The 27,000-nt window shown below is 40.6% G+C and overlaps 1 protein-coding gene across 1 annotated transcript in view; it reads left to right on the forward strand.

The window, feature by feature from the left end:
• Positions 1–23,584, forward strand: part of DENND3 (DENN domain containing 3) — a 39,123-nt gene extending 15,539 nt beyond the window's left edge. Inside the window, exons 8-23 of the mRNA XM_021387175.1 lie at positions 953–1,074; positions 1,535–1,690; positions 4,954–5,050; positions 7,718–7,821; positions 8,144–8,325; positions 8,936–9,457; positions 10,461–10,723; positions 11,290–11,460; positions 12,335–12,464; positions 12,861–12,968; positions 14,545–14,684; positions 15,889–16,049; positions 17,594–17,727; positions 18,757–18,872; positions 19,006–19,143; positions 22,039–23,584. Coding sequence (XP_021242850.1) covers positions 953–1,074; positions 1,535–1,690; positions 4,954–5,050; positions 7,718–7,821; positions 8,144–8,325; positions 8,936–9,457; positions 10,461–10,723; positions 11,290–11,460; positions 12,335–12,464; positions 12,861–12,968; positions 14,545–14,684; positions 15,889–16,049; positions 17,594–17,727; positions 18,757–18,872; positions 19,006–19,143; positions 22,039–22,239 — 2,745 coding nt within the window. The 3' untranslated portion in view covers positions 22,240–23,584. The remainder of the gene's footprint in view (positions 1–952; positions 1,075–1,534; positions 1,691–4,953; positions 5,051–7,717; positions 7,822–8,143; positions 8,326–8,935; positions 9,458–10,460; positions 10,724–11,289; positions 11,461–12,334; positions 12,465–12,860; positions 12,969–14,544; positions 14,685–15,888; positions 16,050–17,593; positions 17,728–18,756; positions 18,873–19,005; positions 19,144–22,038) is intronic.

The raw sequence follows: 27,000 nt of genomic DNA on the forward strand, positions 1-27,000 counted from the left end.
TTAAATAATTAATAAAAAAGAAAAATAGAATACAGTTTCTCACTTGCTCTGAGCATTTGGTTTCTACCTCGTCTTTCAGACTCTTATTTAAGTTAGTCTCTTTCAGTGTGTAAGAATAATCTTGGTTGCCCCAAAAGATTTAAGAAAAACTCAGGGTCACAGTGCTGGGCTAATGAAAATATTCTTCTTTGAGTGTGTCACATCTGTTTTGAATACTTGCAGAAAACCTAACATGGAAAAATTTGTGCAAGTGTATATTACATTAATCCATCTGGTTATAAGCCCAACTGTAACTGTTATGTCTAGTTAAGTCCAATTTAAATGAAAGTGTTAAATTTTTTTAAACAATTAATTTTAACAGATAAGATGGTGTCACTGTCAGAAATAACTACAGATTAGAGATTGCACTTTGATATAATTTGCAAGATTTTTGTTTGCTTATAGATACCGTAATACACAGTCAGGTCTTCAAAACTGTTAAAATTGCAAACTGATGGATCTGCCTGGAGTTTATGTCCATATAACTTCTTGTACATTAGCGTGTGTTTCAGTGTTTGGCACTCTTCTCTCTGATACACCACTTAGTAAGTACAGCAGTAAATGCTGAATATATAAAGCTTTTGTAGAACTTCTTTCCGCACGTAGGTATGGTTTTGTACATATCTTCATGTATGTACCTTATCAAGGATTGGCTTTAATACCCAGTATTAATTTAATGCTACATAAAGAGCATGTTAGTTAACAAATGTTTGTGAACTAAGATTGATGTCTACAAAATTAATGACATGTATCTTGAAAGTAATTGTTTAGTTATCCATGTGGTCTTCTAGTTTGGGGGAAAAAAGCAATCCTTTTCTGGTTTATTTTCTGGCTGAAATAATTCATTGCCTGAGTTAGATTAAGGAGAAACAGAAATATATTTTCCATAATTCTACTTTTGTTTTCTTAAAAGGAAGGTGAAGATTTAATTCTAATTAATATTGATGATGGGAATATTTCGCATTCAAAAATGGTTGAAGAGGATCCTGAAATTCCAGATGTTCCAGCACAAGCAGCAGAAACTTTCAAAAGAAGGTGAGAAGATGTTGAAGCTGTGTTTATCATAGCGCATAAATCATGTTGGACCCTCTTTCTAAGATTTAAAAAAAAAAATGTTTTGTATTATGTAATATATTATTTCAATCATATAATACTATATTTGATGGAAGAAAAAGAAACATTTTAGTTAATTAATATACAAATAACTTTAAGCAGTCATAATCATGACTATATTATGTTGCAACGCCTAGAACGCTTGTTTGTTTTTCATTACTGATTATTCTCTGAACTTTACTGTTCTTCATGAGTGCACTGTGCTTTACAGGTACTAGTAGGACTTCCAGGAGTCTTGTTAGCTTGTCAGCACTTGTAAATCAGTCTTGCACTTTGTCTTGCTAAAAGTTTTGTGAGATTTAAGTGACTTTTTCCCTAACAAATATAAAAAAAATATATATTGATGTTTGAATGCAACTTGATGTTTTTCTTCTCTCTGTAGAGTGGGGAGTCTTCAACTGCATTACGACCTAGAGCTGTGTCATCTCCGTGCCACCACAGATCTTGGTGAACTTCAAATGCGCAGAAGGGCTTGGCAGCAGAAACTGAATACAGAAGTTCAGCAAATGACTTTGCAGTTAATTGTTAATATCTTCAGGTCAGTAGATACGGTATTTTTATTATGAGGGCATATGGTTGCAGTTAAGATGCTTCCACTGTCACTGAGAATACTCTTAATTTGTCTTACTTTCTGGACATTCTGTAGGTCTCTCTTCTGTGAGGAAATATGAGAAGGTGGTCCTGCTTGGAATATCAATAATAATATATTCTGGTACATATAGTACCTCCTTTAGGTGGCCCTGCTTGAGCGGGGGAGTTGAACCAGATGACCTCCAGAAGTCCATTCCAACCTCTATGTTTCTGATATGCATGGCTAGGAAATCTTAGATAAACCTGCTCTAATTCTTGAATTTGCATGTCTCATATGTGAAGATTTCAGAAAGAGAAGTGCAGCTCTCATAATTAAGAAAAGCTTAAGGCCCAGCGATATTAATTTGTAACCACACTGATCAGTCATACTACAGAAAAATGAATCATAGAATCTTTTGAGTTGGAACGGACCTTTAAAGGTCATCTAGTCCGGCTCCGCAGCAATGAACAGGGACATCTACATCAGGGTGCTCAGAGCCCTGTCCAGCCTGACCTTGAATGTCCCTAAGTACAGGGCATCCACAGCCTCTCTAGGCAAGCTCTTCCAGTGCTTCACCACTCTTATTATAAAGATCTTTCTCCTTATATCCAATCCAGTTCTCCCCTCTTTTAGTTTGAAACCATTTTCCCCTTGTCCTATCGTAACAGGCCCTGCTAAAGAGTCTGTCCTCTTCCTTCTTGTAGCTGCCCTTCAGATGTTGAAAGGTCACTCTCAGGTCTCCCTGGAGCCTTCTCCAGGCTGAACAACCCTAGCTCTCTCAGCCTGTCCTCATATGGGAGGCATTCCATCCCTTGGATCACGTTTGTGTCCTTCCTCTGGACATGCTCCAACAGGTCCACATCTCTCCTGTATTGAGGACTCCACACCTGAACACACTACTCCAGGTGAGGCCTCACCAGCGCAGAGTATGGGGGCAGGATCACCTCCCTCAACCAGCTGGCCGTGCTTCTTTTGGTGCAGCCCATGATACGGTTGGCTTTCTGGGCTGTGAGGGCACATTGCTGGCTCATGTCCAGTTTACCATCCACTAGTACCCCCCAGGTCCCTTTTGGCAGGGCTGTGCTCCAACCTTACATCCTCCAGCTTGTACCGATAGTGGGGGTTGTTTTGACCCAGGTGCAAGACCTTGCACTTTGTTGACCCTCATGAGGTTTTCCTGGGCCCACTACTTGAGCCTGTGTAGTTCTCCCTGGATGGCATCCTGTCCCTCAGGAGCGTCAACTGCATTGTACAGCTTGATGCCATCCACGAACTTGCTGAGGGTGTGAATTCAAACTGAGATAGAGTAGAAGAGCTGAAAGCGGTATTGGGAGTTCAGAGCTCCTGACCTGGCTAGATGGAAAAAATGGTGAGAAGGCTTGAGGTATTCAGAGATAGCAACTGCTTGAGGGAGAGTAGAGGAAGGAGAAGAGCTATTGAAACTCAAGGGCAGCTTTGGCACAATAACTGCTGGGTGTTGGGTGTAGTTTGGGGGTGGCATTTTGATGATGATTTGGAGTAGGTTTTGGATTTTTTTCCTCTAGAAAAGAGGTCTAGCTATACTAATTTTCCTTGTTCTTAAGCTCATCTAACGTATGGATACCCATCTTACCAGGGACCCTGTTGTAAATCCTACTATTATTTTCTTATCTTTGGGGAAGTTATGGTAGTACGGTAGGTTATTTCTAAATAATGTGCAGAAAATTGGTGGTTGATTTGCCTAGGCTTCATTTCTCTTCACATAGAAACTAACATACTCAAGCGTGAGAACAAAACTGCCTGCCTGGCATTTCAGAAGAATCTTATTGCAGATAACTGTCTCCATCTGTTTCTCACCGCCTCATGTTGGAGATGTAGTTCCCAATGGATCAGCTACTGAATTGCTCACATGAATGCTCTCTTTAACACTTTCAGTTAGGAGATAGAGTCCAAATACCAGCTCTTTGTTAACCTACTTCCTTTTGTTGGATCAGCTTAGGGAGTGTTCATAGGAGTGTCTGGCCTTCCACGAGGACAATAGCTGCTGAATGTGAAGGAAACAACAGGGTACAGCTAACACAGCTGGATCTGGAGAATGAAATGTGTTTACAACCTGATGTGCTGCCACTGTGAGATTTGGTGGATTTCAATGTTTGGCAACAATATGTTCCAAATAAAGATGGGCAAGAAATGCCTTTTCCTCCTGATAGCTCAAACTTTTTAACACACTAAATGCTTGGCTACAAGAACTGAACAAATACTTTGCTATTTGATATAGTAAAGTTTTGCAAAGGAATGGATTCTTTTCGTGCTTTCTTTCTCCTTTCCTTCAAACTTTCTCTTTGTTCTTTTTTTTCAGCATTGTTTCTTCTATCTTCTAACACTATATCTGCCACCGTCCAGGAGTGAAGGAAAGTAAATCTGATACAGTTCTGCTGCCAGTTGCTACTGTCTTCAGTGAAGCACTGTAGTATTTTTGGTGTGCGTGGAAATTTTGTGTTTGAAGAAAACTATGATAAATTATACATAATTGTATAGAAATATATATTTGTATTAACCACCATTTACCTGAACCCATACGGCTCGATAAACTGTTTATGGGCTTACATCACTGATCTATGAAAGATGTGTGATATAGCAGTCTGGTTTTCTAGGGATGGTGCAGAGCCTTTGTCTGCTGTCATCATGTATATACTAAAAGTTTTTTCATAACACTTCCTGTTTTATTTCAGTAATTCTATTTCTTTAGACATAACACAACCATCAGTTATTGCTGGCTTGAGGATCAGAGTTTTAGAGTGCAGAAAGTAATTATTTATAATATCTCATGCACATTAGAGATGCAGTGCAGTGGGGCAGCATGAGGCCAGGTCATATATTCCAGATTGCCCATGTGAATGCTTGTCTTCGTAATGCCTCAAATGGTTTGTCTGTGATTCAGTATATTAATACAATTTCAGGCCTGGAGACAGATTATGACTTAAATTTAAAGATTCCCCTCCACGGATTGTTGAAATTGATCCATGTAAGTGAACTTGCTGGTAGGAAATGGCAGTTGCAGCAGGTAGCCTGTCTTCATGTAAGAGTCTGTGTTCCTTTTCTGTGATTCAGTGACTCACACTTGTTCACTAAAACTCAGTTTGCCTTCTGTTACTGTGACATATTTTGAGTATTACTAGTGGGCTGCTGCTACAAAAGGGCAACTTATACATCTCCAAGCATGCTTATCTTTTTATTTATTTTATCCCCAGGGAGGTAAAAGACCATCTAAATTATGAACACAGAGTGTTTAACAGTGAAGAATTTCTGAAAACAAGGGCAATAGGAGACCAGCCATTTTATGGAAAAGTAAGTTCAGAGTTAAATATGTTGTAATTCTGTTATTAATCTGTACTTGAGAATTAATGTCAAAAATTAATGGAATGGTCACAGTTTGGTCTATGTAGTGTTATTGACTCACCAGCTTTCACACTTATTTACTATAAACAGCAGACAGCATTTTGGAGAGGAAGATATGGTGTAATTTCAGAGCAACTTAAGTGTAATTCCTCCAGCATGGAATTAACCTATAGCAAATGATCAGTAAAGCTACATCTAAACTGTATTTTAAGCACAGGCACCTGTCCAAACTACTTGGACCAAAGTCCATATCTGGACATGAGTTTTCAGCATACCTGTGAGCACAGGTGAAGAATGAACGGCACAAGTCAAAGTAGCTGCTTTATCTAAAGCCTGAGCAGCAGGGCATGGAGTTGATGGTGCCTGTTTGGATCCAGGCCATGAACTCATTTCCCACAATGCATGACAGTGAAAACATGCTGTTGACACTGAGCGCCGGTTGGCTTATGCTGGGTTATGGGATGTCTGTGATGTCAGACACTTTGTGTCCTTAGAGCCTGTGGCATGATGGGGCACGTGGGGTATGAGCTGATTGAGCTGACATGGTTTACCAGGAATTCTAAATGTAGCATACTTTTATGAAGCCCATGAAATAAGACATGAATAGTGTATGGCCTTGTGCCAGGCTCATAGGCAGAGCTAGAGCCCCTCGGGCCTAAGGACACCCTAAAATTCCTGCATACCATTTCCTAGCCCTCCTGCTTACACAGAATATTAGTACATATTGGAGTTTATAACCCTCTAGGTGTGTGGAGTTTGCCTGTAGGAGTTCTTTTCATTACTGCTGCAATCAGCTTGATCCTGCTGTTAGTGGAAGCTTGATTTAGGCCCTCTGCTGAAGTTCCCAAATGATTTAGTTATTGCCAGTGTGTGTGGTGAGACAGATTTCTATGAAGAATACAGATGTGTTTTCCTTTGGAGCACTGATGCAGGAGAATGCTTTTAAAATAATGGCCTTATGTATCTTAAGGAACTGGAATGGGTGTGATTTCCTTGTTAAAAGGAGAGCAGCTTGGTCACAAAGCTGTGAGGTGTAGAGCAGTTCTCCATGCCTTTGGTGTGAGACTCGCTGATCATCAAAGGTTGGAGATTCTTTGGGTGAGGAGGAGAGGTAATGAGAAAGGAATTGAGAACAGAAGAAAGAAAGGATCAGGGGGAGAAAGAGACTGAGAACAGACAGATTCATAGCTTCTTAGCTTGGAAGTGCAAAGGTTGGGATTTTCATCCTTGCAATTGAGGCAATTATTTTACGTTTAACTGTTTGCACCTAATTAGTTTAATATTTACCTTCAATTAATTGAACTGTGGTGTACCTGAGAAGCAGGATTTACATCTTCTAAAAGTTCGTGTCTAGTCATCTACAGTGTTCTAGGAGAATTCTGTTGTAATGAAGCAAGCGTAAATACAAAATTTTCAACTCGTGATTTTCAGATAGCAGGGTTATTAACCAAACAAAAGCATTTCTTAGTTAAGTGAAAAATAATTTCAAGATTGTTACCCCGATCTGTGAGTGTTGATGGTCAGTACCTGATTTATGAAAGGATGTGAGAAATCTTTTCCAATTAATGCAGTCATTTTTAACAGATACTCAATAAAGTAGGTTCTTATTCCAGCCTACTTTAAGAATTCCAGCCTACTGTAAGATGTTGTGCTGTTGTTTAAGCTCCCCCAAAATAATAAAGTTGTGTGCTTGTCACTTTTCTTGATGAAACTGTAAATTCTTTAGTAAGCTGTGGATCAAAGCAGAAATTAAACAAGGAGTAGCAGTAGGCTTGCTTCCAGGTAAATCTCACAAGTTAGCAAAATATGGAGTAATTGCTAATGGTATCTAGTGTTATTGGTAGTGTTAGCATTATCTAGTGACAGCTAGTGTTATCTCAATTATTTATCTTTAAAAACCTTTAGAAAGGACTCAGTTCCTGCAGCCTATCAGCTCCTGTGCATACAACAGGAAACAAAATACGCCATCTACTGGAGAATATGTAAAGCAGAAATTTGTAAAGTGGCATCTATGGAAGCGCTAAGGATGCATTGCAGGTGGATATATAAGAGGTGCAAATGGATAGATAAGAGGCATCTTAAATAGGAACATTCTATTTGGTATAATGTTTCCATAAATGTCAGAATATTAATATTACTTATGAATCTTTCTCCTCTGTTTTTTTAAAACATCATAGCAAAACATAGATATATAATCAATAACTTATTTTTTTTCCCTTTATAGTAATTGCAGGACTAACAAGGGTATTTTAGGCAAGCTTTTGGAATATGTCATCAAAAACTTTTTTTTTTTTGTACTTAAAACTGTTTTTGGTAGTGCATTAGTGCTATAGTTAAACTTCAGTAGCTAAATTCTGCCTGTTTTGCTCAGTATTTCCCTTTTTTTTTGTTTGCTTTCATCTTTTGGAAGGTGCTCTGAGGTTACTCTTTGCCTCTAAGCAAACACGGAAGGTGAATAAAAGCTGAGTTAGTTCTGTTGCTGAAGTCAAATACTTCTGTATTTTGTGATCATTAAAGTGAATGTTTTCAGTTGTGCGTCTTCACAGATAATAAAAATGAGCAAAACGTGCTGCTAACTTGTAAATGATCCACTGTTAACCAGTCTGTCTCTCACAGGTTTTAGAGACCTACATGTTTCACTCTTTTCTTAAAGCTCGTTTGAATAGAAGGATGGATGCTTTTGCTCGACTTGAATTGAGTACCCAGTCTGAAGAGGATAGGTAACTTTTTCTCCTTGTTTATTGTGGGTTTGAATTTTATCAGAGATAAGTGGCATTAGTGATAAAAGACCTTTTGACTGTATTGGTATGAGATTAGGTTATCTGTGAATAAGATTGTGACTAATAAATGGGCCACTTTATTAAGCTTGCTGTGAAAGAGTGATATGAATGTGTCCAATCATGGCTGTTGAAACTGTAAATTGACACTATGATTGTTACTTGGTTTTTTTTGTTCTTGTTTCATAGTATTAAGTAGTTATTTGGTGTCTGTATGTATGCAGAATTTTTAAAAATTATATAACTGGTTTTAATTATTTTTCAGATTAAACTTGATGTTTCATACTCCGAGAAGACTTACTATGGAGAAAATGGCTTCTAAACGATTTAATTCACAGAACATGATTAATAGACGTATGGTGATCAGTATGCCTAATCTGCAAGACATCAAACTGCCAGAGAGCCCTACTAGAAAAGCCTCACTTCGAAGAATAGAGTCAGGCATTGGTGAGTGAAGAATGTGCTGAACAAATACAGTGCCTTTTCTGTTTCTGAAACAGGGTCAGGTGTTGGAAGGAAATGGTGAGCTGGGTCATTTTCAGCTGGGGCCCATCTGTGCTTCTCTTTGCGTGTAAAATCAGCCTGTGTTCTGCGTTAAGTTCTGCTATACCACAAAGGCTAAGGATGTGGTTACTGTCCTTGCTGACCTTATGTCCATTTCTCTACAGCATTTAAACACATGCTTAGATTTACCACTGTTTAACTAAGCAAGTCCTTTACAACCTGGGGATATGGATACACTCACGCGTGTAATTGTACTTGCATGTTTTTATGTATTACATAAAGATATATATGAATAATATATTGTGATATTTTAAAAATTGATATATTCACATGTGTTCTTGAGAAAGGATATGATCAGAATGGGGAATATTCTGATACAAAGAGGGGTGCATACAAAAATACATTCATGTCCTTAGCACAACTTTAATCTCAAGGAATTTCATGCACTGTAATTTCTTGTTGTTGTGATGGGATTCTTTTTGTCTATAGTACTGCTGGTTTTGAAAATATTCACACTTTCACTAATTAGCGTACCTTCTTTTTTCACTTTTAGCTGTGAAAATGCCCTCCAAATCAGTTAGTACCTTCAAAATCCCAGAAATTCACTTTCCTCTGATGAGCCACTGTGTTCACTCCTACTACACAGAATTCTTCAACCATCTCAGCAAAGCTATAAATACCTTACCACCTGATAACTCAGCATTGCTGGCAAGGTACTTCTACCTCCGGGGACTTATTAGCTTGATGCAAGGGAAACTACTAAATGCACTTTCTGACTTTCAGAACCTAGATAAAACAGACTTAAGAATTTTCCCTACTGAACTTGTAAGAAAAATTGTGGAAACCTTGCCTCCTTCTGAGCGTTTTCAAGCTGACCGCAAGCCTGAGCTGAAGAGGCTGATAAGTCTAGTGATGGAACAACAGAGGGAAGTTACAAAAATAGATGACCACGTAAAACACTTTGAATTGCCAAAAACACACATGCAACTGGATGATTTTGTGAAGCGAATCCAGGAATCTGGGATTGTCAGAGACATAGGCACTATTCATCGCCTGTTTGATGCCTTAACCGTAGGTGGGTAGAGGATACGTTTTTACTGATCATCTACATTGACACAATGACAATTTAAAGCAATTTTTGTGAACTAGGATAAAAAAAAAATTGTCTCCAGTTGTTTCTCTTCTTAATTATTAGTCAGTGTGATCTTTTGTTTAATTAAAGTAAGCGTGGAGAGTAGATTGAATGTAAACAGGATGTATACATGTATGTACGTACAGGTACACGTATGTACCTGTGTCCACAATAGGGTCCGAGGAACCCTCTTAGATATTTAAGCACACAACTTAAAATTTTTCAGATTGAATATTTGGGATAGTTTTTATTCATTTAAGTGATTTAACAATGTGCAGTTCTTCTTTGGCTGAGTCAAGTGAATATAAGACTGTCCTAATTGCTAGTGGATAATATCTTATAAAACCACTAGGTAATATGGCAAGGTGGCAGACAGTTGAAAAGAACCAGCAAAATACAGAATTCAAGTGGCTGCAGTTAAATTCCTCTTGAATGATCATCATAGCAAATGGAGAGCTTCTGTTTGTGTTTGAGAGAACTTTCTTCTCTCATAAATGAGATCTGAATTTTGTGATAGATTTCTAAAAACACAGCTTAAGAATGCTTTTATAAAATACTATTCAGTTCTATTCTATACCTGCTTACTGCAGTCGTTGTTATATTTTGTGGCCACAGAGGTTAAACATTAAATTGCAAGATTTTTTATGCCAAAAATAGCACACATCTCACAAGAACTTGTTGGAATAGCTCTTGCTAAAGTCTTCAGATTAATTCTTGTAACTCTAGCTTTTATCCTGGGTTGGTAAGCATGTAGTATATTAGCATTCAATAGAACCAAGAACTGGAATGTCATGGTAAGAAGCATTCAGTTCAGTAGTGCTTCTCCGGTTCTGCTTATCCATTTTACTGTTAGAAGTACAATCTGAAAGTCAGTATCTTTTAAAAATATATTTCTATTTAAATCTATATAATAATTTCTCACAGTAAACTGGTTTTTAATTTTTAGGGCAGCAGAAACAAATTGATCCTGAAACATTCAGAGATTTCTACAACTACTGGAAAGAAACTGAAGCAGAAGCTCAAGAGGTGAATCTGCCACCAGCAGTAATAGAACACCTGGATAAAAATGAATGTGTCTACAAGTTATCTTGCTCAGTTAAAACTAACTATGGTGTAGGAAAAATAGCACTGACCCAAAAGCGCTTGTTCCTTTTGACTGAAGGAGGACGTCCTGGCTATGTCCATATTGCTGCTTTCAGGGACATAGAGGTGAGCATCGAGTAGTTTTCCTGAATAATTCTGAGCATGAGGAAAAACTTTACTTTGAGGGTGGAATAAGCTGCCCAGAGAGGTTATGAAGTCGTTTTATCTGGAGATTTTCACAACTGACCTGGATACTTTCCTATGTAACTTGCTTTAGGGAACTTGCTTTTGTGGGGGGGAGGGTTGGAGTAGATTATCTACAGGCTAGATGTGTGCTAGGTGCTAGGATGGTGTGGTATAAAGAATCTGAAGTCCTTAACCTCGAGATTTACAGAAAGATACAAAGCATGGTACATGAGGTATAGAGCTAGAGGAATATAATAATGTGAATGTTAAGTGTACTTGTTTGACTACGGTGTCAGAGAGCCAGTCCACTCTATAGCGAAGCCTGGGTGATGCTGTTAGCAATGAACGTTTGCACAAAACCTGTTAAGAGACCATTTCTGCTTAATGGTGTGTACGAAAAACTGAAATATTAATTGTAGTTAAATAAAGAAAGTTACCCTGTAGGATTAATACTGCGCCTTAGCTGTGACCGCATGGTACACCTTCCTTGCTTTTCTTGTTTCCAGGATGTTAAGAACACGACTGTAGCTTTCCTTCTTTTGAGAATACCTACTCTGAGGATTGAAACAATATATAAGAAACAAGTATTTGAAGCTAATCTTAAAACTGAGTGTGATCTTTGGTACCTGATGGTGAAAGAAATGTGGGCTGGAAAGAAAATGGCGGATGATCACAAGGTATAAAGATGTGATAGCTAAGTCATAAGCTATTGTTTTTAATGTTACTTCTAAATACACTACATCCAGAATACCAGCATAATGGTGCATTAAATATGTATTATTAAATACTGCATTTAAAAATAATGGATTTTTTTTTCCTCCATTAAGTTGGACCTTTTTGTTTAGTCACTAGTTCTGTGAAACAGATTCATAGCTTAAGCTTACGGTGTGAGAGTAGTGATCCTAAAAGAAAGCTTACCACACCTTACTTCCCTTACAAAGTGTAATATTTAGAAGAATTTTTTTTGCCGTACTGGAATCTTGGTGGCTATAGATCCTTTGAATAAGTAGAGCAGAGTATGTTCTTCTGCCACAAAAACGTTGAGGAAAAAGTAGGATCATACAGGCATGGTTTCCAACTAAAATACTAAATTCTCCACAAGTGATGAATTTAATAGTAAAAGTGTATCTCGGTGGTTTTTTGGGAAGGATTGGAATAGTTCTAGCTGAGATCAAGAAAAACGTGCTTCTCTACTGTGCACACAGGTCCAGGATGAAAATTGGTATCTGTCCTGTGTGTGCTGTCTGTCTTCCATCAGTACAATTCATACGGTTTCGATTGTACATCCTGAATCCAAATTGCACCAGATCTGAAGTACCTCTTTCAGTGCAATGAGTTAACTGTAGCTCTCAGATCCATGCTCTATGCCCTTGCTTTGGAGTGAAATGTGATGAGATAGTGGGGTTTGCTTGCAGGTAGCATGGGTTATGCTCCAGGGAAGCAACTGGCTAGTGCTTGTGCTTAAGTGTGACTTGCATTATGATGGTTGAATATGGAGACTTGCAAGAATAATGTGTAGTAGATAAACTACAGTAAGACTTTTGTCTTTAGGATCCTCAGTATATTCAGCAAGCACTGACAAATGTTCTCCTGATGGATGCTGTCGTTGGTGCACTGCAGTCCTCCAAAGCCATATATGCAGCCTCTAAACTGTCTTATTTTGATAGGATGAAGAGTGAAGGTCAGTCACAAAGCAATGCTGCAAAGCCTGCTGGTATTTCATCATCTTCTTCAGCCTTTTCTGTTTACATTTTGTTTTTCAAACTGACTATCTGTAGAGTTATAAGATGATGATAGTCTGATTGCACTTCTGTTGCCATAGTTTGTTAAATATTTATTTTTCTTCAGTTAGTATATTGATAGCAGTATAGGTTTTTGTGTCGTGTGGGTTTTTCTTGTGTTTGTTTTTTGGATATAGGCACGCTTCTCTTTCTTAAGTAGTGCCTGGGCTTTCATAGCCAGCTAAAGTTAGAAGGAAAAATGGGAATAAGTGGTGCATAATTATTCTTTCATAAGAATTACAGATCTGTTTCAGGCTCAAGCATGCTCTTCATGACCTTTTAAAAATCTATTTTAGTGCCGATGATGATCCCCAAAACAACCTCAGAGACATTAAAGCACAAGATCAACCCATCAGCTGGTGAGACGTTCCCACAGGCAATAGATGTCTTGCTTTATACTCCAGGTAAGGTGATGTATTTCTTTATGTTAGCTATAATTAGCCTATAAAATATGTTATCTCCTAACACCTGGAATTATGAGTGTCTGATTTTGTTCATGTTCTGACAGGCCTTGGTTTTGTATAGAGTACTAAACGACAACATTAAAAAAAATTAAAGAACAATGAAATTATATGTAAAGATAGCTTTCACAGTCTTAATTTGCCATCCTATGTGTATATGCATTATAATTGTCTTTACTTATATGTTAATGTGTCAGTTTCTCATTAAGTCTTCTGCCTCGTTTATTGAGCAGGGTGGAAGAATGATGCTCCAGCACTGATCAGTATTCATTCTTCATTTTTATCTTCCAGTAGAGTCACATAGGAGTGTTTACTTAAACCATAGCGCAGAAATCCCAGCCAGATGTATGAGCCATGACTCTTACTGAATAGTATGTGATCTAATATCTAATTTATCCCACGTGATTTAAGGCCAGCCCTGAAGAATGCGTTATTATTTTCCTTGTGATCTCTTGTGTGATATTTAGCACACTTATATCTCACTAATTTAAAAAGCACTGGAAAAAAAAAAAAAAGGTTAAGGCAAAAACCTCATCTCATTTTAGATTCTTGGTTTGGATTGTCTTGGATCTGATTTTTCAGAGCAGTCATATGTGGCACTTAATGAGATTTCAACCCAAATATAAATGTAGGTTTTCACCTCAGGTTTCACACCTAGAAGGGAGGAGTGTGCTGTTCGTGTACACCCATGAGAAATGACTTGCACAGGGATTCTGATTCAGAGGCACTAAGAACTTGCTAGACCTTAATGTATGTCGTGCTCAATACATGCATTTAGCCAGAAAGTGAAGAAGAAATCCTAGAAATAAATATCCTTTGTAGCAAGATCCTGACTTAATTCAAGAGCAAATCTGCACAGTGCATGATCTGTGAGGAAACAAAGTACGTGACCATACTTAAAACAACAACAACAAGGAAAAAAAAAAAACAAAACAAAACATGTATCTGGGGCGGTTCACAGTGGATGTGAATTCTGAGTTAATTTCATAACCTTACTCATCTCCTGACTTAAATTTGTATGTAGTTCCTAGTATTTGGGCAACTGGAGACAAAAGCACAAAGTGAATTCCACAGTTAAGAAAGTTGGAAGGAGAATGCGTATGTGCTGGTGGAGGGTTTGGTTGTGATTTTCTTTCTTTGAATGGAGCTTGCTTTCTTCTACTTGAAACAGTCATGTTGTGGCAGATGGAATGAATGGAGTTACTAGTTTTCTTTCATAGGCCTTGAAAGCCTCCCTGCAATCCTCGTTATCTAACGCTTCATCTATCAGTGAAAAAGATCATCTCTGCTCTGAATAACATTCAAGTGTGAGGTTAAACCATCAGGTGAACTCTCCAATTAGATAAGAAGGAGCACAAATTCAGTGTGAACTGTGTCATTCATTAACTGGTGATGTAAGTTCCAGAACACAGATGCATTTCACTAGGGAGTTGCTCTGCCTCTAATGATGTTGTTTCCATGTGTCTCCAAAGCTGCTTTATTTTCTTTACTTCTCTCATCTTCTCTGCTTTGTTTCTAGGGCATCTTGACATTTCAGAAAGACCTGACAATGCTCATCCAAAATTATGGTGTGCTTTAAATGAAGGGAAAGTGGTGGTCTTTGATGCATCTACCTGGACTATTCAACAGCACTGTTTCAGAATGGGCCGCTGTAAACTGGTAAGACTAACACACGTACAATGACTGGTGATTTAGCTTGGTTTTTCTGTTGCTGATAGCCTAATTAACTCTGAATCATAGGCTAGGCTGCACAGTCATTCCTTAAAAGTTGGAGAAGGATATTTGAGTTGGTTGTGCTGCAATGGAGGCTTTTGAGAAAAAGGGAAGGGAGAGGAAAAAGTTTCATAACAAAATAAGTCAACTGGTAGCAAGTGATGGATTGACCGTGGAGATGGAGTACTAGCCTAGTGGCATGGGTTCTTGGGGCAGGAAGGCTGATTTGAAACAGCTGAGTGGAAATAATGTATATAAAAAGAAAACAGAGAGAGCCCTAAGCACAGATGAAAAGTCGTCTGTGCTGAAGGACTGGAAACTGGAGGAATGTGTAAGAAAACTAGTGGATGATACTGTAAGACAGCAGTGTAAATGAAAACTCAGACAACAGATTTAAGAGAGTTACTTGTGGAAATTTAAATTGAATAACTCAGTGAAAGGGAAAGCTGAAACAGGCTTTGGATTGAGTGAAAAACCTACAGAAGAGAGAACACACAGCAAAGGGATTTGATAGGTGACTTGTGTGGAAGCTGAGAAACATTTCTGTGAATAAATGTGGGAAAAATAGAAAAGGGAGGGACAAAGCTGATGGTAGAGGAAAAATAGAAATCTTGGAGAAGTTGGATGCTGACCTATTCTGAAGTAGACGAAGAGAAGAGGAGGAAGATTTGGAACTTGTGGGACTCTGGAGGGAGAGAAATGAAGAGTTTCTGAATGGGGGAGGGTTGTTCCAAAGGCAGTAAAGGAGAAATTGGTATTTTCCTAGGCACCACTTGTAGATAAAGTAGGAATTGTGTTTATATCGGATGGTTAGTACAGCTTCCAATCCAGAAGACAGAAATAATACTAAATTCTGTGGTTTCCCTTGGCACCATCTGAAACTTCCACTTTGTTTAAGCCAGGAAACACAACTTTGAATCAATTACCAAGATACATTATTAATCTTATTTACTGAAAGTTAAACGCAGCAAAGAGATCTGTCCTCCTCCCTCCAGCAGAGCTAAGGATAAATACTGGAGTGCTGAGTCTTAATCCCTTACTGTAATCATCAGAAAGCTGTGACTTCGTAACGTAGCCCTTTTCTATGTTACATTAAAAAGTGTTGGTTTTTTATTTCAGAATAGTATTTAATCCTGCTTTTTCTCCCCAGACTTGTATGGTAATGGTAGAACAGAGTCAAGTGTGGATTGGTTCTCAAGACTCCATTATTTATATAATCAACACCCACAGTATGTCTTGTAATAAGCAACTAAATGATCATCGTTCTGATATAACAGACATAATCGTGGAGAAGAAGAATGGAATACCCAGGTATATTTAATTACAATGTTTTCTTCTTAAAAATACATCTAGAAGCAAATGTGAGAGACTGGAAGAGTCATGAATGTTAAGGAGAATCTTCCTGTGGTTAAGCTGAAAGCCATGTTATGTAGCTTGAACAGTATTCACCAGCCTGGAAAACTTACACTGTGGTTAGCAGAGGACCAGATAAAGATCCAGGTGACATAGTGTGGTTCTTGAATTATTTGACTGAAGTAAAACCAAAAAGTTAGCTAACGTGCTCAGGGAAAGAACTTGTGTAGGAAACCAGTGACTGATTTGCTTTATCCTGCTATTGTCAGACTTCGCTATGCCTAGAATTGTAGCTCCCATATTGTGTATTGTAAACTAAGAATTTCCTTTCTAACGAAAAATCATTACGTACTTTGGAACAAAGATGCTAAAGGAATATTTTTTTCAGGGAAGAAGTAGAGTACCTAGAAGTTGACAGTATCCAGCTCTGTATGAATCAATGGAGATGCAATTTAAAGACCACTTCATTTTTGCTTTGAGCGCTTCATCATTGACTGGATTTTTACAATGTGCTTCAGAATTTATCCTACATGTTTTTAAAGGAAATAGTATTGTTTCGTTCAGAGAAAAGGCTTCTCATCTTTTGGTAGCACTGGGAAGGGTGTTAACTGAAGGCAGTTAAATTTCCATGGGGGTGGCAAGTCCCAGGACAAACTAAAGACAAGCCTCAGTTCTCCTAGTGCTGCAGCAGGCGTAACTGGGTTTGAGGGAGAATTTGCTTAGGTGTCATTATGACATTCTGAAAAATGTACTCTTATCTGAAGAAAACGAATGTCAAAGGTAGAAGGGATTGCACGATTTGTTTTCTCAGGTGCAGTAGCAAAGAAAAAAGATTTTGAGATGTTTTGGTCCTACCTTGAGAGGAAAAGAGAAAATCGAAGATGCAGCAGTGTTCAGGAAAATTATAAGGGGATGTTTTTGTTGTTCTTAATTCCTCAAGCATGATGTCGTCGGTGCTGTAGTTCACTTAGAGGTCTGAATTAGCCTGCAGCGCTTCCAGTGATGTAAAGTCTTTCATCTTACACAAAGAAAAATGTATCTGTTCCAGAGTACATTTGTTCCAATAGGAGACAGATAACTTGAAGAATGGATGCCTGGCTGTAACCCAGAAGTCTCTGTTGGCTGCTTAAATGTACTTTCACTAAAATAATAGAATAGGACACCCCAAAACAGAACCCAAACCAGTTGTGATGAGCAAAATACAGCTGTTTAGAACCAGCAGTGTAGAACATAGTGAGGGAAAGAAAAAAGTGTAGGTCCTACCTCAAGCATTTTGGTGGGCACAGAATGGGTGTGCATTGAAAACTCTAGTTGCTCTTTGAAATAGCAGTTAGCCATACTTTATTAGCTTACTGTTAAAATGATAGTATCTGGCCTTGAAGCCTCTTGTACTTTGGCTTAGTGTAAAACTGGTTATTTTGCAAGGAAATCCCTCCCTATGAATTTTGTTCTGAACGTGAATGTACAGTATACTACTATTATTTTTTTATCTGTATCAACAGTGAAGCATACTCAAGCAGCTTAGATGGAACAGTGATTGCTTGGAACATCAGCACTCTGAAGGTTAACCGTGCTTTTCAGCTGCCCTGCCAAAACCTCACTTCTATTAAACTTCATAATGACCAACTGTGGTGCTGTAAGTTAATTCCTCAATAATTAAAAATAAATAAATAAATAAAAATGCTGTTTTATTAGGCAGACCAGTACATGAAACTCAAGCTCTGACTTCTCACACGTGATGTTCCACCCTCAATTCCCACTAGGTGTGTTTAAGCAGCTTTCTGTAGGTGAGGCCTCCAAAACACTTACATAATCAGCTAGTTTGAGTCTCTCCTGAGGGTATCTCATCCTGAGCCTCTGCTACAGGATGTGACCTCTGGCTACTCTGTTTGCCTGACCTCCCCCTGGCAACACCTGTAAATTGGAATGGGAAGCTTTGAAAAAGTTCTTTTAAAGGCTAGAGGGGTAAATGATTGCAAATTGCTTTTGGTATTCTGACTTGTTAATTTTATTGATATTGATCTGAGTTGGTAATCCTCAAACCTGCCTTTTGGCCACTTTTAGAACTTGTCATCCCTTCTTCAGGAACCTAGATGAATAAAGTCAGGATTCATGTTAAACATTTTTACTCTTGAAGTAATTTAATAAATTACTTGAAGTCATTTCATATATGGTGATGGATAATCACTGACAATAAGTACTGCCATGCTCAGGAGCCTGTATTTAAGCATGCCTTAACAGAATAACAGGTGAAACAGAACAACAGGACAGCCTTTGGGAGTTGCTGCAGAATTTAGTAAAAATGCATGGGTCTGGTAAGGATTCAGCCCTGTTAACTTTGTAGCACAAAGACTTCATCTCAGTTCTGTAGATGAAAATAACTGTGTACTGGAGAACCTAGCTGTGGGATCTCCTGCTGTAAAGGAATCTCTTCTCTCATTACTTTTGGACTTCAACAGGTGCAAAATAGTAACCAGCATTTGGAGAAAACAGATGTAAGAAATAGATTCTGTGGAAAAACAGGAAGAACCTCAAAGATCTCACTGTTGATTGAGAAATAAGACAGCTGTTAGATGCATCCATTTTATTTGCCAGTTTTATGCAGGGCTTATGGATTTGTAAGGAGTTGGCACTTCTGCTAATAACACTTTATCTCATATTGAAGGTACAGCGAGTTGCATATTTGTAATGTCAACTTACGAATTTCGACTACAAATGAAAATTGAGCATCACCTGAGGGATGTGTGTTCATATTTCCTCTGCTTCCAGCTCTTTCCTGAGGTATTACATTTGAACTGCTAATATGGTGTGAAGAAAGCATGACTATGCAGTATGCCAGCAACTATGTAGTTACTTATTGCAATATGCTTGCTGTCAGCAGTGCTAAGGTTAAACATAACTTTCTGTGCTTCAGAGGAATGAAGTTTGGGCATCTTATTCAGGGAGTAGCGACCTGTATATTTGGAACACCAAAGACTTTGCAAGCACACCTCAGAAAATACATCTTCAAGATTGCTCTGAGATTACCTGCATGATACAAGTCAAAAATCAGGTGAGAGACATTGAGACTGGTTTTCGTTTGTTGTAGAATTCCTTACTAAAGCCTTGTTTGTCTACAGCTCTCATGGGCTTTCATTAGTTAGCTTCCTTACAGACTGTTTGCAGATGTATTGGTTTGAAACATTGATTTTTCTTTTAAATCATAGCCCACCACAACCTGCTGCTATGAATGTACCCCAAAATGCATGTCAGGCCAAAAAAATCTCACAAGTAATTAAATGCCCGGTGACTTTTATTAGCCATTGACATTTTCAGGGAATAGTAGAAGCTGAAAGTTTAGGTCTCTTGATATTTAATCTCAGGGCTCCTAAGACTAAACCTTGGAAAAGGTTAATAGGCATGCTAATTGGCATTTATTGTTTGTCTGTTTTTGTAGATGACCTTTTTCTTGTTCAGTTACTGCATGCCTAACTGAACAGAGACAAAAGGAGCCAATGTTTCCTACCTAGCTATTTTGAGTCCCTGTCATTTCTGGCCTCAGGCTGTGTACCTGCTGTTTCTGGGTAGTATCAGTAGCTGTGCAAATGACTGTAGTTGTGATAGCGCGTAGACGTGTTTAGGGTTAACTTACAAGTTAATAGCTAATATATATCTATCAAGGAAAAGGATTTTCATTTTTCCCTCAGGTTCTCCATCTTCCCATCCTGTAGAATGACATTTTTTCAGGAATTGTCTTATGAAATAGGGAAACTTTTTGTGTATCCAGCCGTTGGCTAAGTTTGTGGACTGAAATGAAAAAAGGCTTTGGGTACAGCGCTCCCCAGAGCAGAGCTGGATATGTTTAACTCCTATTTTAAGGCAGCTGGCTTCCTCCCACTCACAGCGCTGCCTGGTGCGATGCATGCTCCTGGGTGCCTCATGGAGGAGAGATCACAAGGTTTCGCAGAGCCTTCTCCTCACCTAACACCTTTAATATCACATTACTACCTTGTCATGTACTCCTCTTACCCACCTGCCTGTGGGAGCCTGGACTTACCCTATACAAAACTATCCATGTGAAGACCACAGCACTTTTCAACCAGGTCAGACCAGGTGCCTCTGACCCTGCATTGTGTCTTATGGTGGCAGTAGCACTGCCATGTAGGGAAAATGCACGAACCCAACCGTTTTTATTTTTATCTTCGCTTACGACTGTTGCTCCTTGCCCTTGATAGTTTTAGTTCTTTTTCTCTGAATCTTCTATAACCTTGCAGTGTGTGACTAGAACTACTTATAGTAATTTGGTGTGGTGGGTTGGGAACTGGCCGAGTTCAGAGGGTGGTGATCAGTGGTGCAGAGTCCGATTGGAGACCTGTGGCTAGCACTGTTACCCAGGGGTCAGTGCTGGGTCCAGTCTTGTTCAACATCTTCGTTGATGACCTTGATGAGCGGATAGTGTCTGCCCTCAGTAAGTACACTGACGATATGGAGCTGGGAGGAGTGGCTGACACACCAAAAGGCTGTGCTGCCACTCAGCAAGACCTGGACAGACTGGAGAGCTGGGATGCAAGAAACCAGATGAGGTTTAACAAGAGCAAGTGTAGAGTCTTGCTCCTGGGGAGGAGTAACTGCAAGTATCAGTACAGGTTGGGACATGACCTACTGGAGAAGAGCTCTGCAGAGAAGGACCTGGGGGTCCTGGTGGATGACAGGTTGGCCGTGAGCCAGCAGTGCGCCCTGGTGGCCAAGAAGGCCAATGGCATCCTGGGGTGCATTACAAAAAGCATGGCCAGCAGGTCGAGGGAGGTGATCCTGCCCCTTTACTCTGCCCTGGTCGGGCCTCACCTGGAGTATGGTGTCCAGTTCTGGGCTCCCTGGTACAAAAAAGACAGGGATCTCCTGGAGAGAGTCCAGCAGAGGGCCATGAAGATGATAAAGGGCCTGGAGCATCTCCCCTATGAGAAAAGGCTGAGTGACCTGGGTCTGTTCAGCCCTGAGAAAAGAAGACTCAGAGGTGATGTTATTAACGTTTATAAATATCTGAAGTGTGGGAGTCAAAGGGACATGGCCAACCTCTTCTCAGCACTCTGTGGGGACAGGACAAGGGGAAACAGCCATAAACTTGAGCATAGGAAGTTCTGCACCAATGTGCGAAGGAGCTTCTTCACAGTGAGGGTGACAGAGCACTGGAACAGGCTGCCCGGGGAGGTTGTGGAGTCTCCTTCTCTGGAGATATTCAAGACCTGGCTGGACGCCTACCTGTGCAACCTGCTGTAGGGAGCCTGCTTTGGCAGGGGGGTTGGACTCAATCGCTAGAGGTCCCTTCCAGCCCCTACAATTCTGTGGTTCTATGATAGCACTCAACATGGGCAGGCTGTGGTCTTTGTACACGGTGAAGAGATACCTTCTGTCTGCGCTTTATCTGTGGAACCTAAGGCAAATTGAGGGCTTTTGGATGGGGCCCTGGGCAGCCTGGTCTAGTACCAGATCTGGAGGTTGGTGGCTCTGCCTGTGGCAGTGGGGGTTTGGAACTTGATCCTTGGGGTCCTTTCCAACCCAAGTCTTTCTGTGATTCTATGAATCAGAATCCTCGTGCTCCATATCTGTGTGGGCATTAACTTCCTCCTGCAACTCTGCCAGTCTCTGAGGCAGTTTACCTTTTTGCAGAAGCTCTGCTGACTCGTTCCCTATAGTGTTTCTTCATGCACTCAGTGATCTTTTTCTCTGTTATGACCTTTGCTGTCTTTCCAGGGATGGAAGTCAGACACAACAGTCTGATTTTTCTTTTCCCCAAAGATCCTTTTCAGAGCCTCTTTGTGTGGAGGGGAAGCCATTTACTCCAACAAATATATACATAGGAAATTCTCACTTGTTGCCATTTTCCAGCTTAGCAAAGGAAAATCCTATCTGAACTGTGTCTTAAAATATAACTAATAAAAAAAAATGTGTTTTTTTTTTTTTCCTGCAGATGTGGGTTGGCAGCAGTGGAACATCGCAAGGCAAAACCAAAGGGAAGATCTACGTGATCAGTGCTGAGAAGAAGACAGTGGAGAAAGAGTTGGTTGGTCACGCCGACACAGTAAAGGCTCTTTGCTCTGCAGAGGACAGATACGTCCTCAGTGGTGCTGGAAAGGAAGAAGGGAAAATTGCCATTTGGAAAGTTGAATAGTTAAGCTATGCAAAATGTGTGCTGGAAGAACAGTGAAGACCTCAGGCCTTGTTTACTCTAGCATTTTGCTTCTATGTCAACCACCTGTCAGTGTTATTTTTGTATTTATTGAGCTATTTTTAGTAACGATACTGTTGTTCAAAATCAACATAGAAATGAATCTCTCCTTGCACCTTGTATGGCACATGCGCATTTGATAAAGAAATGGAAATGTGACTAGAGAGATCACTGGCCTTAAACTTACCATATTCTGTTGTGAAGGACCAGAGTTACAGGCGAGGTCTGTTGTGCAGGCTGCATTAAATCAGCCGAAGCTGCTGAGGATAGGCTCAGTAATTCCTCAGGAGCTCTTTCTCAGCAGTGCATATAATAGCTGGAAAAGTTCACTGAAATCAGACAAACCAACCAACCCAGAACCAAACCCCAAACAAAACACCCCAATGGATTTGTTTGATTCACTGAGTTAATGTAAATCCTGAGTTTTTATCTTTCTGAACTAGCAGCTAGAATTTAGCTGGGAAGACTGTCCATTACCACTGTATAGTAATGTAATAAAGATATACATCTTTATGGTGCTGTATTATTTAAAAGATAGATGCAGGCAGACTCTCCCTGATAGCGCTGGAAACTTGCTGCTGCTGAAACAGGATGCTTGGATAGTGTCAATAACTGTTTTACTTAAATTTGTTGTTCTTCTAAAAACAATGCACAGCACTTGGCATTTGTAACAGTTTGTGAAACTGACATTTTTTTTTTCCCAATCTGAAGTACTTTATTTAACTGCTGTATGTATTACACTTGCTTTTGGAAGCGACCTTTTAGTGACTGTGCAAACAAATCTCTACCAATCCCTCCCAGTCCTCCCCATTTCCGTAATCAGAGGAACTGCTGGCATTTAATGTAGAACCTGCTTCATTTTTCTTGGAAGTTCTTCCAAGTCATCGGACTCAACCACTGAAGTGGGCATCATCAAATTGCAGTGTGAGGGCTCTTTCAAGCAGCATCTCCTAATCGCTTCCTGATGTACTTGTTTCCATTGATAACAGAATCATCTACAAGTGAAACAACCTGAATCTTTGCAGAATGGTTTTACTTGGGTCAGTGCTGAGTAAAGTGGAATACAATATTTAAATTATTGCAAATAGAAGGAACAAATGGGCTGCTACTTTTTTAACAAATATAAACTGAAACTGTAGGCCTAATAGAAATGTAAGCTACTGAAAGTATACTCCATCTAATACTTCAAATCTTTCAATGTTCTGATGAAAGGTTTTGTGTGATGGTAATTGTAATTTTACCTTTTTAGTATTTTTTCAACTTAAGAATATTAAACACTATATTGATACTCTGGCCTTTCTTTGTTCTTTTTTTCCTGAGTAACTTAGTGCACAATACAAGAATGATGGTTTTTTTTTGCATTGACTTGCCTCTCCTCTGTGTGCTATGGAGAATAATCTCCTGTGTTTCTCTCTGCATATTCTCCTTTCTAAAAACAGCTTCTGTTGCTCACGTGTCCTCCTTCTGAGTCCCTCGTCTGTAACTTTCAGACTCCGTATTTCTTCCCCAGGCAGCTGTCTGGCTGCTGGTGGTAGGTGAAAGTAATTGCTTTCTGTCTGCAGAGATGCACGGGAGCTGCTGAGGAGATTTCGGTTGTTGTGGAGATGTACCCAGCTACCGCAGCCTGTTTGTCACTGCCTGCCCGATTCCTGCAGGACTCCTTGAACCTTGCTTTGCCCTCTCAACTGGTACCCAGCTTGTGTAAATGTCAGATGACAAAACTAGAAAATGCCAATTTTTATGCTCGAACTCTTCTAGAAAATTTGATATATGGAATGGCAACATTCAATTGATTGGTTAGATGGCTCCTTTTCAAAACGCTGCTTTCTTTAATACCATCTGTTGCTATGGCTGTTGAACGCAAGCATACAGGAGTGTGATTTAACCACAGCAGATAAAACCATGTGATACACAGATCCTCCAAGAAAACAAAGTCATCCCTAAGGGCAGGAGCAGCATCAATACAAATACGACTGATTTGGGGCACGATGCCGTGTTGTTTTGCCTCTCCTCATGTGACGAGAATGCTCAGGTATGTGTTTACTTACTATTTCTGCTTTGCTCCAGTGTTACAGACGTGAAAGTGAACCTGCGGGAATAGGGTTCTGGGGTTTAGCTCAGTTTTCAGTCTGTTTGTCCTTTTCCTGCTGGTTGGTGGGTCCCATGATGGTCGGGAGGCACAGGGGGAGGGATTCTCAGACCCCAGCTGCCCCCGGAGCAGCTCTTTGCCATGCTGCCTACTAAGAGACTGGCGAGTTAAGCTGCCAGCGGGCAGCACGCACTAATCCTGCTGACGGATGCTGCCTCTTCATTTGCGTGTTCTCTGTCCATCTCTCTTGCCAGCTTGCAGTAAGCTGTTTGAGGTGAGAGCACCTTCCAGTTGTGTTCACTACATAACGCTGTGCTGGCACTTAGCAGGGACTCTTGCAGATGGTGACTTTATAAACACTACTGCTTGAATGCTTGGATTTCGTAAAATTTTGCTGAATCTTTCAAATCAAAAACAGGCAGCCAAACAGAGGGGAAGTTTTATGTTCTACCGGAGACTGTCTTCTCAAAATATTTATAAACAATGTATTGATATACCAGAAGATGCTGCTGCATCCTGCCAACCTGTATTACAGACAGAATTTCAGTTTTCACTTGTGTGGAGAGGTTTTGGCTCTTCTCTGGCTGTCTCCACTCAATACCAAATAACTGCCTTCCTCAGTGGGGATAAAGACCTTCCAAGCTTCAGGAAGCCACTTTCAGAACAAATGCAGCAGTCTGAGCTCTCTTGCTGAGTTGCTGTTGGGACTGATGAGCTGTAACTTGAACCCCCCAAGTCTCCCTGTGCTTCCATTCCTTCCTTTTCTGCTTCTTTGAAGCTAGCTGCAATTCAAGGTCAATTTTCGTTCCGCTTCTTTCTGCTGTTGATTTTTCAGGCCGAGGGATGGCAGTGTTTGCTTCTAGAAATAACCTGCTTGAACTGCGAGACAGGAGCTGCTTGGGAAGTCTGGCTGTTGTGTGCTGGCTGTGATCTCCCTGATGAGCTGTGCAGTGAGGTAGGAAACAGCTTTTGCCTTTCAGCCTGTAGCCATGGGCTGCTGTAGGACTGTTGTAGGGATAGGCTTCTTTCTTCATCAGTACTGAACGACCCTTGCCTTTCACTCTCAGCTGTTTAGAGCAGGGGGGAAAAGCAGAAACCCATCCTAGCACTGCTGCTGTGACTTGACTTGCCTGTCACTCCTTCTGTATAGTTTCAGCCACAGTGTTTCCATGGTTGCCTGAAGAGCCTACTTTGCTTCCCAGCACTTCCCCCGTGACTGCTCCAGGGTGCAGCACAGGTGCTGGCTGTCACTTGCTGTACGGCTTTGGCGCAGTTCTTGTCTGTGAGTGGGTCAGATTCCATTTAGGGGGTGAGGACAAAGTAGATTATGCTGGATGGATGCTGAAGGATTGCCCACCTGGCTTTCCCCACTGCCCACCACCTTTGGCCCTAGGATTTGGTTCATTTCTCCTGCCATGACTCCCCTTTCATCACTGAAGCCCCTCAGGGCGTGTTTCCCTGTGGGGTGGATGCCCCCTGCCTGTTTTCGTTGTCCTGAGCTCCCTCCTTTCTTTGCCGTGCCCTTGTCCCATGTGCCTGTTTACCTCTGTGCTTGCGAGAGTTTTGTGTCACTAGGCTGGATCTGACAGCACGAAGCTTTGGGGGATTCTACAATTCCACTGGTTTAGTGGGGAAATATTGCTGGTAGGTGGAGGTTGGACTGAATGATCTTGGAGGGTTTTTCCAACCTTGGTAGATTCTTGGTGATGGACATGGGGACCGTGTTGCCACCCACCGCCCCATATGGGAAAGGTGGGTGTGGGGGGGGTTGTGGACAGGCTGTGGGATACAGGGACTGACCCCCACTGGGGGTTGGTGGGGCAACAGTAGTTTGCTCTTTTCCTTTCCTAGGTCCAAAGGTTTCTGTTTCCCACCACCCTTCCCTGGAGCCATCCTGCCCTGTTACTGGAAAGGATGCAGTGAGGTTCCCCATCTTCCCTCTCCTTTGGCACAGTGGACAGAGGTGGTACGTGGATGCCTGGGAGGAGATGAATGAAGCAAATGCTGCATGGCATCGGTTTCTCTGAGCTGCTGCTCCTGGGCCTGAAGAATTGCCTTAGGAAAAGTCACAGACCAAATCCATCAAGTTGTGGATTGGAAATTCAACTAATAAAACAGAGATCTTCATGCTGTAAGTTCAACAAGGCAGCTGGCATGGATAGTCAGATACAGATGTCCCTCTAGCTTTCCCCTCTCATCACCCACGGAGCCTGAGTGGTTAACCAGTTTGGCTGTGGTTTATTTGGAAGCTACTTGTGGTTGGTTTCAAATGTCCCTGTTTCCTCTAGAAATGCTCCTAAGCCCTCCACTGTGGAGGGTCCCACACCGTGGAGAAGGAGAGGAGCGGGAAGAGGTAGATGGGCTGGCAAAGGAGTGGTGAGGCTGTCCTGCTGCCCTGCTTCCACCTGCTCGAAGGGAAAACCCCAAACTCCCTGCAGTGCTCTCGGTGAGAGCATTTGCTGGCTGAGCAGGTGACAGCCCCCCCCCTTACCTTCACCTGGGAATGGGTCAGAGCAACCAGGGCAAAAGCAGGATCTGTATTCAGGGATGTGCACCCCTCCCAGGCTGCAGCAGTTTGCTCTTCCTTCTGTATTCCCTCCCTTGGTATACCCAAA

Source organism: Numida meleagris, chromosome 2, assembly GCF_002078875.1.
Source record: "Numida meleagris isolate 19003 breed g44 Domestic line chromosome 2, NumMel1.0, whole genome shotgun sequence".
Classification (NCBI taxonomy): domain Eukaryota; kingdom Metazoa; phylum Chordata; class Aves; order Galliformes; family Numididae; genus Numida; species Numida meleagris.